Source organism: Pectinophora gossypiella, chromosome 12, assembly GCF_024362695.1.
Source record: "Pectinophora gossypiella chromosome 12, ilPecGoss1.1, whole genome shotgun sequence".
NCBI lineage: Eukaryota > Metazoa > Arthropoda > Insecta > Lepidoptera > Gelechiidae > Pectinophora > Pectinophora gossypiella.
The window spans coordinates 16,397,735-16,412,657 of NC_065415.1; the positions used below are offsets into that span (position 1 = coordinate 16,397,735).

At 42.9% G+C, this 14,923-nt stretch overlaps 3 protein-coding genes across 3 annotated transcripts; 1 reads left to right on the forward strand and 2 right to left on the reverse strand.

Moving 5' to 3' along the window:
• The first annotated feature begins 160 nt into the window (after nt 1-160).
• Nucleotides 161-10,093, forward strand: LOC126371218 (exocyst complex component 1). The gene is made up of 14 exons (XM_050016477.1): nt 161-543; nt 771-1,049; nt 1,213-1,446; nt 1,744-1,899; nt 2,264-2,434; nt 2,895-3,011; nt 3,274-3,354; nt 4,484-4,644; nt 4,994-5,186; nt 5,550-5,748; nt 6,530-6,687; nt 7,298-7,409; nt 8,090-8,214; nt 8,959-10,093. The coding sequence occupies exons 1-14, from the start codon at nt 361-363 to the stop codon at nt 9,055-9,057; spliced, it is 2,268 nt and encodes a 755-aa protein (XP_049872434.1). The 5' UTR covers nt 161-360; the 3' UTR covers nt 9,058-10,093.
• Nucleotides 10,094-10,165: 72 nt separating this feature from the next.
• LOC126371374 (uncharacterized) lies at nt 10,166-12,259 on the reverse strand. The gene is made up of 3 exons (XM_050016681.1): nt 12,090-12,259; nt 11,191-11,345; nt 10,166-10,314 (listed from the first exon to the last, which is right to left on the reverse strand). Exons 1-3 carry the CDS (start codon nt 12,130-12,132, stop codon nt 10,258-10,260), a joined length of 255 nt encoding a protein of 84 aa, XP_049872638.1. The 5' UTR covers nt 12,133-12,259; the 3' UTR covers nt 10,166-10,257.
• Nucleotides 12,260-13,440: 1,181 nt separating this feature from the next.
• On the reverse strand, nt 13,441-14,609 carry LOC126371291 (mannose-1-phosphate guanyltransferase beta-like). The gene has a single exon (XM_050016594.1). It carries the CDS (start codon nt 14,554-14,556, stop codon nt 13,450-13,452), a length of 1,107 nt encoding a protein of 368 aa, XP_049872551.1. The 5' UTR covers nt 14,557-14,609; the 3' UTR covers nt 13,441-13,449.
• Nucleotides 14,610-14,923: the final 314 nt, after the last annotated feature.

Sequence of the window (14,923 nt, forward strand, 5' to 3'; positions counted from 1 at the left end):
TTTTGAAAGCGAGACAACTATATATAGGATTAGTAAGTTTTTATCTCACTCTCCCAAGAACTATTGCGCAATTTTACGAAATATTTGAAATTAGCATATGAAATGAACATAGCCTTTTGTACATAAACAACATCCCCTCTCGTCTATTTTGACATTTCAGTAAATGACGTTTCGAGATCGGGCAAAACAATTTTCAAGGAAAATTTCCAATAACTACTTTTTAATCATCTCTAAGCTTTATGGCAGTGCTGGAATCATAAAAATCCAACCGGTAAAACCAGGAAGAAACATCTATGTGTATTTAAGATTTAGGATATACATATTAATTATCTAAAAAATCGGAGGATAGAAAGTGGGAGGATGGTGCTGGAGCGTGAAGAAGGCAAGGAGGTAGCGAGTGCGGAGGTGGTGTCGAGCGGCGGCCGGCGGCAACGGCTGGTCGTGGTGGCGCGCGGGGACGACGCTGTGCTCGTGCTGCGCGAGGCTGCCGCGAGGTTGCGCTCCTGGCCACTGCACGCCATCAAACTCACTGCTGATCAACCGGTTCGTGCTTCTACGATTCTGGTTTTTTATAATCATTATTCAAGCCTCATATATGGATCTTCATATTGTTTAAAATGCACTATTCAAATGTTATTTTTAATGTTTTTTCCTAGAATATTAGAGAACCAACATAAAATTTAACTAAACTTTCGATGAAGGCTCTTTATAAAGTGTCTCGCCATTATATATAGTGTAGCTGTGGACTAAGCCTTAAATATCATATCCAGGGTGGCAACATAACAGTAGAAGCAGGCGGTGAGACTTTAACTTGGTCATGCAGCGACGAATCGTCTCGCGCGGCGCTGTGGCGCGCAGCGTTAGCAGGCGCCAGGGCGCGGGCGGCGGGCGTGGGGGAGGCGCGGTTGGCTGATGCAGCGCTGGGGGCGCTACTTGAAGATGCGGCGCCTGATGATGCTGATGCAGAGTTGTGGGCGCGCCGTCTGGCTGATAGACTGGCCAAGCTTGATGCACTCAATGTGGCTGGTATGCTGGCTGCTGCTACTGAGGTATGACACTTGAGATTTATGAAACTGTTCTTAGAGTCATACCTTTGCCTATAAATATAACTGTAATAAGTGAATAAACTTAACATACCCATTGGATAAAAGTTGTCTTCTACCTGTGATGATGATGACCTTATTTTGACCTGTAATGCTCGTGTCTCTCCAGGGCGGAGGCGCGGCGCTAGCCGAACGGCTGGAGACAGGCGTGTCGGCGGGCGCAGCGCTGTCCGCCCGGCTTGCTAAGTACGAAGCCATCGCCCGCGCCGCGCCTGGCGCCTCCCACGCGCGCTCTGGGGCGGCTAGGGCCGATGCCAACGCTAGGGCTCTGCTGACGGAGCTCGACGAAATATACAAGTGGCTTGATTCACCTGCGTTACAGGATCTTGAGTCTTTGGGACAGGTAGGTATTCTATAGTGACGAGAGAGTGAAGTTTTAAAATTTTCGTTTTTTAGAACCCTTATCAATTTAGAATTTAATATCATTAAGAACAACATTCTCATATCCATTACTCATGATTTTACTCTTTGAGATACAAAGAAATGAACTTATGAACTTAATTACAATGACAGTTTGCTTGCTAGACTGGATTTGATATTAATGAAAAAGACATCAGAAAGTGAGTTTTACTGGATGGCTTGAATGATAACTGATAAAGCGATCCAAAGTCCACTAAGAATGTGACGTGTTGTTGTGGAGGTGTCGCTGGCCACCCCCGAGGGCCGCGCGCGCGCGCTGGCGGCGTGCGAGGCGCTGCGCGGCGCGCTGCGGGCGGAGCGCCAGCAGCCCGCCGCGCGCCGCCGCCTGGCCGCCGTGCGGGACCGGCTGCGGCGGCTGCAGCGCGCCAGGGACCAGGTGCGCCACGGGACTACTTGCTCTAATATTCTCGATGAAGAGACAGATAAACTACGGCCAATACAGTGGAGTCGGTATTTATAAAAGCTTTATAATCTTATTAAGAGAGTTAACAAGACGTCTTCTACGCTTGGGGTAACCTGTAGCAATCTACTATCATCTACACGCAAGTATCCCAACAATGGGCGGGCATGCCTTACATCAATACTGCTTAGCAAAAAACTGCTTATGGTTGGACGACCGATCGCAAGTTAGAGAGGGGGAAAAAAAGAGAGTTAACCGAGGTAATAACAACCACTAGTTGCTATAAACATTCCCAAGTGATACAATACAATACAATAAAATACTGACCGGCTGCGGGCAGCTGGCGGGCGCGCTGGCCCGGCAGCTCAACAACGCGCTGATCCACCTGGGCAACGAGGCGGCCACGGAGCCGCGCGCGGCCCAGCGCCGCCACGCCGACCTGCTGCCGCACGCGCCGCACACGCGCTGGCTCAAGCTCATGGACGAGAAGGCCTACAACGCATTGCTCAAGGTATGCTCAAACCAATAAATAAGTTTATTTATCAGGTAAGTCAAGTTTAATTCAGTTATAACGTTTTTCTAAAATACTATCGCTAACTATTGCTTCAGAGGCTCGGAAATCAATGTTATAATCATTTTAAATGAGTGACAGTACAAACTAATGCTAATGTGCAAACTAATTCTTAGTTTTGACTAAAGCATTCCACACATTTCGATACCTAAGAAACTTAAAACATTACCTTACACTCAAGGTCATATTATTTGTGCTAGTTATCGATTAAAATCAATTGAAATAAATAGACGCTAGTGTGTAAATTAAACACTTATGTAAGTACAAGTAACCTATTAAATGTATAGAGTCCCTCAGGGTAACGTTTTTGGACCAACATCTTTCCTTCTTTAGATATTTACCGCAGTAACCAATAAATCTGCATCACAAGGCTAATAAAGTGATTGTGTCGTGGCATCAGGTGTACGTGAACGCGTGGTCGCGCGTGCTGGAGCGCGAGATCCGCTCGGCGTGTGAGGCCGCTAAGACGGCCCTCGCCACCGCGCCGCCCGAACGCGCCGACGAGCTGCTGGACCAGGTGTGTTACACCAATTGCCAACCTGTTCGAATTCTCACTTGAATATTAATTGGTGAAAAAATATTTAAAGAATGTTATCGCGATCAGCCTTTGCGACATTGTGCACGCGTACGTGCGTAATAAAGCCTACGTAGATAGAATACGGGCATTTCTCGTATCCAGCGTAGTTAGACGTTGTACCTATTGATAGGTTCATAACTAAGGGAGACAAATTTAACAGGCAACTATTAACTATTTATTTATCATTCGCTTTATTTCGTAGGTGTTAACTTTGGTGGAAAACCTATGTAACGCCGAGCAAGATTTCTGCACGCAGTTCTTCCATTTAGACGTCGACGTCAAGGTAAGATTACTAGTATTCATGCCGATTTACGTGCGAGCGTAGAATAAAGAATAACACTGCGTGTGGAGCGGTAACTCTCCGTCTTGCACCTATTCGTATCGGGCGCCGAGCCGAGATTTACCTCACCCCCTTTGGGTCTTACTTTAGTATAAATTCCCGTAAGAAGTAAAGGAGAGCGCGCAGTCTGTCACGCTCACATTTACGCGGTACGGCGGAATAAGGTTTTTGTATGGAGTGTCTGTGGTGTGTTTTTAGATAGTGTTGTAAGTACAGGTACGTCACTGTCCTATGGTACACCGGTTTTCTTCAGAAACCGCCGGTTTGAACTTCGGGACCGCACTTAAACCAATGATTGTTTGAAGGTTACGCGGTTATCATCATAATTGAGACACATAATCGGGTATTTCATCAGTTGTCTTGCAACAGCACTTGCTCTTGCAACAGTGTTGAAATATCGGGAGTCTCATATCACTGATTATAACGCGGGAGGAAACGGGTATTATGTGTTTCAATTATTACCAATGAGTTATTAATTTAATCTAAGTGTAGTTTTCACTGACACAGTTGACTCGACCATTATAGACTGTACGAGCCATCGTACAGGCATTTTTGCTAACAGCGCGTTTTTACCTAATTGACCTAATTAGAGTCAGTCGTCACGTAGTCGCTACACAATCGCAACGCGTGTGTGTATCTCGTTACTTATTAACAATATCTCGGAAAGTGACGCTCAGATAAATAAACTTAACTATAACTTTTATAAATAAACCCTTTGAACATTTAAGTGATGGTTTGGTGTTAACTTATAACAACTACCCTACAACAACCGGAGTACCGTTAACGACGAGTAACCCCCAACATAGACGGCTCACCACCACGTTGGTTTAGCAGAAGGCTCGGTGAGGTGTGGGTACGGTCATGTGCAATATCGTGTACCCACTTTAGAAGCCTGTCGCACTATCTTTTTGTCATTTAATGAGACTTACGGTTTACTTTCTTAAAAAAGTTAATGTGACAAAGTTTCAAAGTGTATACATATTAGTACTCGTGACCGTACTTAGAAGCGCTGGATGTGCCTCTGGACACCCCATTTGGGATATAGTCGTAAGCCTATGCTACGCGTGTGCAGGCTGATGGCAGCGACGGCGAGCGCAGCGAGAAGAGCGAGGGCGGGGAGCGCGAGCCCCGCCGCGCCGGCGCCGAGACGCGGCGGCTCATGGCCGAGCTGTTCCCCGCGCTCGACGCCGAGCTGGCCGCGCTGCTGCACGCCATATCCAGCCACGACACCTAGTGCGTATCTTGGATTCTGTACACTCTACGATTGTATCAACTAGCTTTTTTATAGAGATGGGTGTAGCCTCATTATATTGACAGAGCTTCACAAATCTCTACACACTGTACTTTGGGGTAGTAATACCTATGTTTAATTTCATATAATTAACAAAAACACTGCCGTCGTTATATTATATTTAAATTTTTGTTCAGTTTCTTAGTTATGATGAATTGCATGTTTAAGTTCATATTTAATATGTTATACGTCTCATATTACATGGGCTTTAAACATAGCATGCGAGGAGTTGAAATAAAAAATGTGGAGATAAAGGCGTGATACTATATTATGTTGTTACGCCGTCCCCAGCGGCGCGATGCGGGCGCTGGCGTGCGTGGGGCGGCGCGTGCTGGGTGGGGAGGCGGGGGCGGGGGCGGGCGCGGGCGGGGGCGAGGCGCGCTGGTCGCGGGCGGCGCTGGCGGGCGCGGCCGTGGCGGCCAAGCGCGGCGCCGACAAGATCGTGGCCGACAGGATCGCCGCGCTGCCCGACGCCGTCAAGCAGGTCAGGGGCTGCATGGGCGGGGCTTTTCAAAAACATATCAAACGCCATGGAACAGCGTGGTCGAGGCTCGTATCCAACTGTGGGACACAGGCTGTACATGTTTTATATACGACTGTCCAATCACGTGGTATTCTAATCTTATGGCTTCTAATAACTTCAACATTGACAATGTTTCATACAAACTGTCATGTTCTTTAACCATTTAAGGGATTCATTTCCAAAAATCCCTTAGTGCTCGTTTACGTTATTTGAAGAACATTTTCCTTCAAAAATGACAAAGCTCCATACAATCTTGCATGCCCGTTTTAAACGTATCGTGCCACCGTCGTCCCGCCTCTCATATAACCTTCCAACGTGTGGCAGGCGGCGCGCAAGCAGAAATGCGGCGTGCTAAGCTTCATAGCGGAGTTCGAGGAGCTGTCCCGCGCCTGCGAGGCCATCTTCGCGCGCAGCGCCCGCCGCGCCGACCTGGAGCGCTGGTACCTGGCGCTGGCCGCCGCGCTGCTGCACGCCGTGCACCACGCCGACCACCCGCGGACGCCCAAGGCCATCCTGCACATGGGTGAGGACACCCCCACCAACATTTACGTCACCTTTCAGCGAACTGTCAACTGGATATGAACGGAAATTACCTACAAACGGTGTGGATTAACGAGATCCGTACTGACTTTCAACCAGTGTTATGCCAATCTCGTGAATATTCCCAAAATGCGAATGTTCCCAAACGAATTTTGCAGGTGCCCGGGAATATCGAACTGAATAGAATATACTGAAGTGTCGATATTCCCGGGCGGTATCCGTAAGATTCGTTTGGGAACATTCTCGGAAATGACACATCACTGCCTTCAACCAATAAGACGAACACGGCCGCAAGCAGACGCTGTTCTACATTCACTAGTTTGGCGACTCAGCGACCGACTGTTGCTGATCCCTAATTCCTCCGATTTAGCTCAAGTGAAAACTTTGCAAATTTGCGTCGTAGAATCTACTCGCACCCAGGAAGCGTGCTCCTATAGTCGAAGGTTGGGGTTGGGATTGTCCCTGAGAGAAGAATTCTTACGAAGACGCCCAATATGCGACCTAACTAAATCTATTGTGAATTTTCTTTCTCTAATAAGTAATAAGCCCTGGTAGTCCAGTTGGAAGAACGGTTGACTCGCATTGAAAAAATCGCAGATTCAAACGCGGTAATAAAAACTAACCTGTAATTGGGCTAGTTTTTTCTTGGTCTTACAAGGTTAGACAGGCAGTCGCTTCTGTAAAAAACGGAACCTGTCAAATCTTCTAGTAAGAGGACCCTGTGAAAAACAGAGGAGCATGTGACACAAACATCGTGTCCCCAGAGAACTACCACCGGCTGCACGGCGTGCTGTCCTCGCTCCGCGTGCCGGCGCTGGAGAGCACCCGCAAGGAGTGCAAGCAGCGCTACCAGGACTCGCTGCGCACCTACGTCACGCAGTACTTCGGGCGACCGCTCGAGAAACTCACGCTCTTCTTTGAGGTATTCACTGCAAGCGGTGCGGACGCACAAGTTGTTCAAGTTGACTAATCACCAGACATCGAAGCAATTCATCTAAGAAAGCAATATTGCTATTTCTAACTTCTACTTATAACTTACCAGTTGGGTGGCAAGCACTTACATTCTCAGATTTTATAAATAATTGATATTTGGTAGTAACTTGAACATCTAATAACTCAAATAACTGCTTGAAGTTTTTGAATGAGTGCCCCAGTCAGTCCAGTTCACTTACGCGGAACTGAGGACTGCAAATCGAGCATAACCCTTTCAATAATAGGCTAGTTGCCAATTAGTCAAATCTGTTACTTTTTACTAAACGTCAAAACACGAAATTACTATGGAATTCGTTCGAAAAAGCACACTGTGACGTCATAGAATAAGGTGATAACGTGTCGCACTTATTGCGTTTTTCTTGATTCAAATTTAAAAATAAGTTAAAAGAAAACGTTTTTTGTCAGTTTTAAGATTTGTCTTTATTTAGTAATCAGAATTTATCTTTGACCTAGGAAACTACCCAATTTTGTTGTCTTTTTGTAAAATCACTGTTTACAAGAAGATATAAACATTTAATTGATGTATTGTATGTGGTCAGGGTGTGTCGGAGGCGGTGGCGGGCGGCGTGCGCGAGGACGAGGTGTGCTACCGCGCCGCCTACAGCAAGCACGAGCTGCGGCGCCTGCTGGCGCTCTACCCCGCGCACGAGGGTACGGGGACACACGCACGAACGCACGCACACACACACACACACACACACAGACACACACACATACAGACACACACACACACACATACATACAGACACACACACACATACATACATACAGACACACACATACAGACACACACATACACACACACACACACACACATACATACAGACACACACACACATACATACATACAGACACACACACACACACACATACATACACACACACATACATACACACACACACACACACACATACATACATACAGACACACACATACATACAGACACACACACAGACACACATACATACAGACACACACACACACACACACACATACATACAGACACACACACACACACACACGTTTTATGATAACTGTCGAGCATTTTTTTGTTTGGACTTGAATAGTACTGAGCACATGATATATTGTTACTTGATATTAACTCAGAATCGTGGTCTGAATCATCCCTCTCAGTTTTCCACTCGCTATCACTGACACCTGTACGTAACCGGACGGTTACTTGTACGTACTTGTACGGGGTGTAAGTGACTCTGTAACAAATATTGAGGGGGATGATACAGACCGTGATTCCGAGTTGATATCCGTGGTATTCATTACGGAGTCACCAACACCCTGTGTAGTTATATACATATTACGTGTTTGTTTGTAGTGCGCAAGTCCCTACACCGGCTGTACCGGCTGGTGGAGAAGCACGTGAGCGAGGAGAGCGGCCTGCTGCAGGTGGTGTGGCGCGCCATGCAGGAGGAGTTCATCGCGCAGCACGTGCAGCTGCAGGTACGCTGCCCGGGGTACACCGCGGCTTGCTTCTCGAACCCCGGACTTGCACAAAGAATGCTGTCTCCGTAAATAAACGCCGCGACAGACGGCTGTTGGTGGAAACTCGCGATATACTCCACAACGAGCGCATAGCATAACCATGCAGACTCCGATGAACTAGTCATCATCATCTCCCTTGCGTTATCCTTTTCACAGGGTCCGCTTACCTAACCTGAAGATTTGACAGGTCCGGTTTTTTACTGACACGACTACCTGTCTGACCTTCCAACCCGCGAAGGCAAAAGCAGCCCAATACAAACGTATTTCTCGGGAATGTGGGTTACAGGTGAACAGTATGGTGCATTAAATTATTCATCTTAGGATTTTAATACTTAGTAGGTAAGTGTGGAGCTCGGTGGCGCAGCGGTAAACGTGCTCGGTCTGCGATTGTTGAAGTTAAGAAACTTTCGCAAAGGCCGGTCATAGGATGGGTGACCACAAAAAAAAAGTTTTCATCTCGAGCTCCTCCGTGCTTCGGAAGGCACATTAAGCCGTTGGTCCCAGCTGCATTAGCAGTCGTTAATAACCACCAATCCGCACTGAGCCCGCGAGATGGTTTAAGGCCCGTTCTCCCTATCCATCCATAGGGAAGGCCCGTGCCCCAGCAGTAGGGACGTTAATGGGCTGATGATGATGATGAGGTAAGTGTACCCCGTTATCGGTAACGTGCGTGAACGTGTCTGACCTAGTGCGTGTGCGCAGGCGCGGATCGCGGCGTGCTACCCCGGCGCCGGGCTGTCCATGCCGCTCACCACACAGGACATCCTCGACGCCTTCTCCGACATCGCGCGCGAACACTGATAGATAACCTCCAAGTGGCATGTGTCTACACAAACAGCGGTGTATGTACAGTCATGAGCAATATAATGTACCCACTTTAGGACTTTGTCGCACTAACATATTTAACATTTAGTAAGACTTACAGTTCAATTTGTCAAAAAAGTTAATGTGACATGGTACCAAAGTGTATACATATTAATGCTCGTGACCGTACACACTAGTGTTGATAGTATTGTTTCCGACTAATACAAGAACCAGAATCCTTGCAATAAGCTACTTGACAGGCTAGTCAAATGAGATGCTTTTTACGAAATATCAAAACGAAAATTTTCTTTGGAGTTTCTATAGAAATGCTGTCCTGTGACGTCATCCATAAAATCGGTCAGACGTCGTACTCATTGTTACTTAATTCATTATTAAAATTCGAAAAATTAAATGAGATTGATTTTTAATCTATAGTCAGAAGCAATATTATCGATTGATTCAATGAGCTATTTCAAGGTCAAATATCGATAGTAGGTACGGGAAGAGGCTTGGATCTAAGGGTTGAATCACATCTGACAATAGGAACAGCACTTTCCCTCTATCCTTTTCTGTTAAACAGAACAGTCATTATGTAGAGCAAGATAATGCGACCGCACGCGGTTGTCACGCTCTCGCTCTAGGAAATGATTGATCCGAGTGACAGAAAAGGATAGAGGCATGGGAAAACGCGAGGCAGTGAGGCATGATGTAGTTCACCTCGCACTTCATATAGAGTGAGACAAGACTCGTCATTCCATTGAAAATTATCAGAATGTTTATAATTAAATGTATGGATATTTCCAGATAGTAAAAATCATGGAGTCTAGTGGTAAACAATTTAGTTTATGTAATTGTTACTTCATTATTAGAAGTTTGTAACTGTATTATTTCCTGTTAAGTATTAAGCCTTTTAAGTAATGCATATTTATTTACTTATTGTTAGAAACCATCTTCGTGTATTTATTGTAATGTTTAACATTAGTTGTACATATAAAGGACATATTTTTGTATATTATAAACAAATTAAAACTTCTATGAGCTTTTATTGTTTCTACCACTCTTTATCATAGATTGAAGGATAGAAAGATAAAATAAAACACAGCAGTAAAGCACGAAGCTTTTAATTAAATACCTATTTGATTGATTAGACTATTTGTTTAACAATTGCAGTGTCATTGCAAGTATATATAAGTGCATTTAGTCCAGAGACTTCGGTGGCGAGTAGTTAAGGTAGATCAGTCCGGAAGCTTTGGCCTGAAACAGTAAAATAGTAGTTATTATTATTCAAATTTCATCAATATTAAGGTAAGGTTGAATTTTCTATAATCATATTTTGTTTATTTTCTTTTGCAAGTTTGTAATACTTTAAATATTAAGTATTTACAGCATTTCATTAGTAATTAAAATTTTGACACCAACAGTACTGTTACCAACAAATAACCTGGTTATATCTGTTGTGAGTGGGCAGACTGTTTATGTGGCTAAACATCCAGTCTCATAACAATTACTAAGAACAATGGAAGGTAAAATAGCTTTATAGGTATTTTAATTTGCTGAACAGGTTTGTTAGATTTTTATATTTACATACATAAACTCACATATGTAATCCCTAATGAGGTAAATTACGGGCATGTGGAGCTCCACATGTAATGAATGACCATGCACCAATCAAAATTTTAATTCAAAAATACCTTTATTCAGTAGGTAACATAGTACACTTTGAATCTTAAATTTTTACATTTATAAATGTCTCATCCGCCTAAAACTACTGCAGCTTCTCACAACCTGAATAGCCAGGGAAAAGAAGCTGCAAGAAAAACCTTGGCACAGGGCCCTAGACATTTTAAATAAAAACAAAATATTGTTATACAATTAAGTAATTTGGCTGCCTAATATCAGTTCCCAGACAGTCAGTCCCATGCATTCATATTTTCTAAATAACCGCTGTTGATACAAGTCCTAACATGGATATGATGAACCTTATGGGTAACAAAGAATCAGCCTATCACCCATAACAATTAGCTATTATATTAGAAAGAACACAATGTCAGATTTTATGACATGCCTTGGAAGACAAGCAGCTCAATGTGCCTTTTCTGGTTAGGTTTTACATTATGTGAAGAGACTTACAACAGCGAGGGTGCCAACAGTGAAAGCGATCCCGAATGCCAGCACAGCGTTGTAGCGGCGCTGGTTGGCGTCGTACTGCGCCTGCCAGGAGCCCTTGGGCACGGGCAGCTCATCCATGGTAGGAGCCTTGAAGTGAGCGTCATGGTACCGGCGGACTGAGAAAAAACCAACATTAATTTAACCTATTTATTATTCAGCTAGATACTGCTATAGTGGGCTAATTTAATAGACACATTTGACATTTCCATGCTAGCTCTGGCTTTATAATTCTGAGGTTGTCAAATGTGATCTATCAAATCGGCCCTACTATAATAGTTACTTATGATAGACAATAGTCGGTAGGTAGAACAGAATACATAAAAAAAACCTATCTTTATAGGGGTAGGCAGAGCAAGTAATTAGAAGACAGTTTGCTGCCGCTTTTGATAATGGTTTAGCACCCCATCGCCTGCAATGCGTCCATCAACAAGTAAGTTTGAATGTAAAAATTATTTGAGGTTTTGTTAGCACTGTTAATTGTCATACATAGCGCTGTCTATGGATTTGTTATTACAGCTGACCACAATATCATAATTTATATTAAGACATAGTAACAGTAAAAGGATCTATAATATATTATAGTCTCCATAACCTTCCCTAAGACTGACTCTAGCAGGACAGACAGATTTAAGGGTACAATACTGATAAGGGAAACTTATAGGTTAGTTTCAGATGTTATGTAACAATTGAGTTGGAACCCGGCGTAGTGTTAGGAACATTGTTAAAACAGTGCACAACATCTTTAAGTGTACTTCAGTCAAATATTTTGTGACGGGCTCTAGAAATAATGAGAAAAAGTGACTATCGCAGTATGACATTCGCCATCTCAAAAAACTAATAAACAAACGAATAACATTTACCTGTTTGGTTCAGAACCCTGGGGAGCAGTCGAGTAGCGTTCATTTTGAATGCGAATGCCTTTTTCCCAAAAAAACACTAAAACGATCGGATTTTCTGCGCAACACTGGCGAGGAAAATCCGAGAAACTCCTTTTTTTGTACAGATTAAAAAATATATTTGGTTTCGACCAGGGCTGCCAGATGAAAAAAAGGCATGATCGTACGTCAACTACAAAAAAATCGTATTCCAAGGAGATTTTGAAATGAAAAGATAGTACAACTTAAAAGTTCAAAGTTTTTATTAAAAATGAGAATAATTCGTTAAAAATCAGATAAATAATGCAATAAAACTATTTATTAGACTTATACTAATTTTCTGAGGTTAATTTTCTTTTTTTTTATTCGGAAAACTCCGCTATTCGTCATCTATCGCCTGCATCACTTGCATGTCCTCGGGTTTTATTATTCTTGGAACCAGTATCATGAGTGGCAGTAACGTCGGTACTTTTTACTGTAATTACTGGAAACAGCATTGGTAGGTTCAAGACAGTCCAGTTCCGATAGAATGGGGTCATCTAAATCATATATTTTCTAATTTCTTCTGCACTTGTGATTAAAAAATGCCTGCAGCGTTGAAAAAAATCAAAGCTGCCGGAGGAACACATTTTTTAGCGATGGGCGTTATTAACCATAACTGGTTATATATGCAGTTACGAGCTCGAACAGTGATCACTCGTTTTCCACTACAACAAAAACTAGTGATATTCATAACGCCATTTAAACGATCGAAATAGGCATCAGTCTTCAATAACTCTTTTAATCACAACGCCATAAAGTTAAATCGAATTCACTCTTATGTTTAAGGCATAGCGTCGATGTTTGGCTACTTTCACTACTCACGCAAAATCACTGGTTTTACAATACGTGTGCGTGAAGAAGAATTAAGTTATACTGCTACCTAACCAAACGATTTTACGTTACAATTATCACGTTTGCTTCAGAACGTTGTGAAAATAACTAGTTATAAAAATCACTAGTTAAGAAACTAGTTATTGGAAATCACATAACGCTTACGTTACGTTATCTCAAAAACCGATAACGACCCATCGCTAACATTTTTGTTTCATTACGAAATGTTGCCAGGTACCGAAAAATCGTACACTTTCCGTACGATCGTAGTCTTGCGATCGTACATGAGTAGAAATGCCAAAAAATCGTACGAGTACGATTTAAATCGTACATCTGGCAGCCCTGGTTTCGACAGTAGCGCCATCTACCCATACGATCACGATACGAAACAGAGTCCACTCGTTTCATTGATATAAAATTAAAGAAAGTATACGAGTAGCATAAAAATTAAATGATAAAATAAAAGGTGAATTTACATCATTATTTGAGGCTGGCTGATTGAGTGCGATATAATTTTATGAGGTAGTATTTGTCCACCGTTAATGTAGAGCTCATCGTTTACGACAACGTCTTCTCCAAAAATTGCATCCTCCATTCGTGCCCAGCGGCCTATTTGTGAGCCCCAGCCTATGATACAGTTCTCCAACCACGCGTGTTGACGTACTATTACGTTTTGAAGAAGCACGCTCCTTTTTATTCGCACTCCATCTTCAATGATCACGTTGCGGCCTATGGTAACATCGGGGCCGATCACACAATCTTTTCCAATTTTAGCTGATGGGTCTATTAGAACATTGCCGATTATGCCAACTTTACTTTCACTTGATAACTTTGAGATTTTCTGGAGAGAGGCGAGATAGAGACAAGTTCCTGTTAAAAAATCTTTAGGCTGCCCTACGTCCATCCAAAATCCTTTCAACTCCATAGCACATAAATGTCCCTCTTCTGTCATCGAAGGAAATATTTCTTTCTCCAAAGACATTGCACGAAGTTGTAATCTACTAATGATGGAAGGATTGAAAATATACATTCCAGCATTAATTTTATTCGATATAAACTCTTGAGGCTTTTCCACAAATCTCTCAATCAGGTTGTTTTCCCTGCACACCACAACACCGTATTTTGATGGTTCATTTACTTTAGTAACAACAATGGATCCTTCTTTACCATGTTTCTGGTGAAAGACCAACATATCCTTAAATGGAAAATCGCAAATGATGTCAGCATTAAGAACGAAGAAAGGATGATTATTTGCTTCAAGAATATTACGGACTAGAGCAAGAGGGCCTGCCGTGCCCAGAGGCTCCGTTTCATGAGAAAACGTTAAAGTTATTCCCAATTTTAAGGCTTCTTGTTTCAATTTATCTTCAATATCCTGCGCTTTGTATGAAACTGCCAGGATAACTTGAGTAACACCGGCGTCAGCTAACGCTTCAATCTGATGCAACACCATCGGTTTGTTGGCAAATTCTACCAGTGGTTTCGGCCTAGTAATAGTCAAGGGCCGCAAACGAGTTCCGTAGCCACCAACTAATATTAAAGCACTCAAATTGTCTAGTTTTCTATTTGAAGTACACATTTTCGACACACTTTATTACAGAGACACCAAAACTCCGACTTTGTAAACTTCGCCTCGCAACAGAACACCAACAGAACACAACGCGCGCAAGACGTGAGGTACGCCTACATTTTATGCAATAGCAATTTATCGTAGCTATAGTTTTATATTTTGTAGGCGCTTTTTTAATTCAAATAATTTCGATTGTGTATCTATTGGTAATTATGTACATCAGTATGTATATTAAAGTTATTTCAAATTGTTTTTTAATATTATTAATAAATGTTATGTCGAAGCTTCATCCTGATAATGGCACGAAGTTCGAGCTCTATCTAGGATATAGTCTAGTTAATTAGGTAGTGCAATTACGATAGATATTATACGTATA

What these genes read in the sequence shown, in the direction of transcription:
- LOC126371218 (XM_050016477.1), top strand. Translation starts at nt 361, where the DNA reads ATGGTGCTGGAGCGTGAAGAAGGCAAGGAGGTAGCGAGTGCGGAGGTG. An exon ending in TGCAGCGCGCCAGGGACCAG is followed by an intron (nt 1,900 to 2,263) that starts GTGCGCCACGGG and finishes GGCTGCGGGCAG; the next exon opens with CTGGCGGGCGCGCTGGCCCG. An exon ending in CAAGGCCATCCTGCACATGG is followed by an intron (nt 5,749 to 6,529) that starts GTGAGGACACCC and finishes TCGTGTCCCCAG; the next exon opens with AGAACTACCACCGGCTGCAC.
- LOC126371374 (XM_050016681.1), bottom strand. Translation starts at nt 12,132, where the DNA reads ATGAACGCTACTCGACTGCTCCCCAGGGTTCTGAACCAAACAG. An exon ending in CAGGGTTCTGAACCAAACAG is followed by an intron (nt 11,346 to 12,089) that starts GTAAATGTTATT and finishes GTTTTTTCTCAG; the next exon opens with TCCGCCGGTACCATGACGCT. An exon ending in CTGTTGGCACCCTCGCTGTT is followed by an intron (nt 10,315 to 11,190) that starts GTAAGTCTCTTC and finishes TTACTGTTTCAG; the next exon opens with GCCAAAGCTTCCGGACTGAT.
- LOC126371291 (XM_050016594.1), bottom strand. Translation starts at nt 14,556, where the DNA reads ATGTGTACTTCAAATAGAAAACTAGACAATTTGAGTGCTTTAATATTA.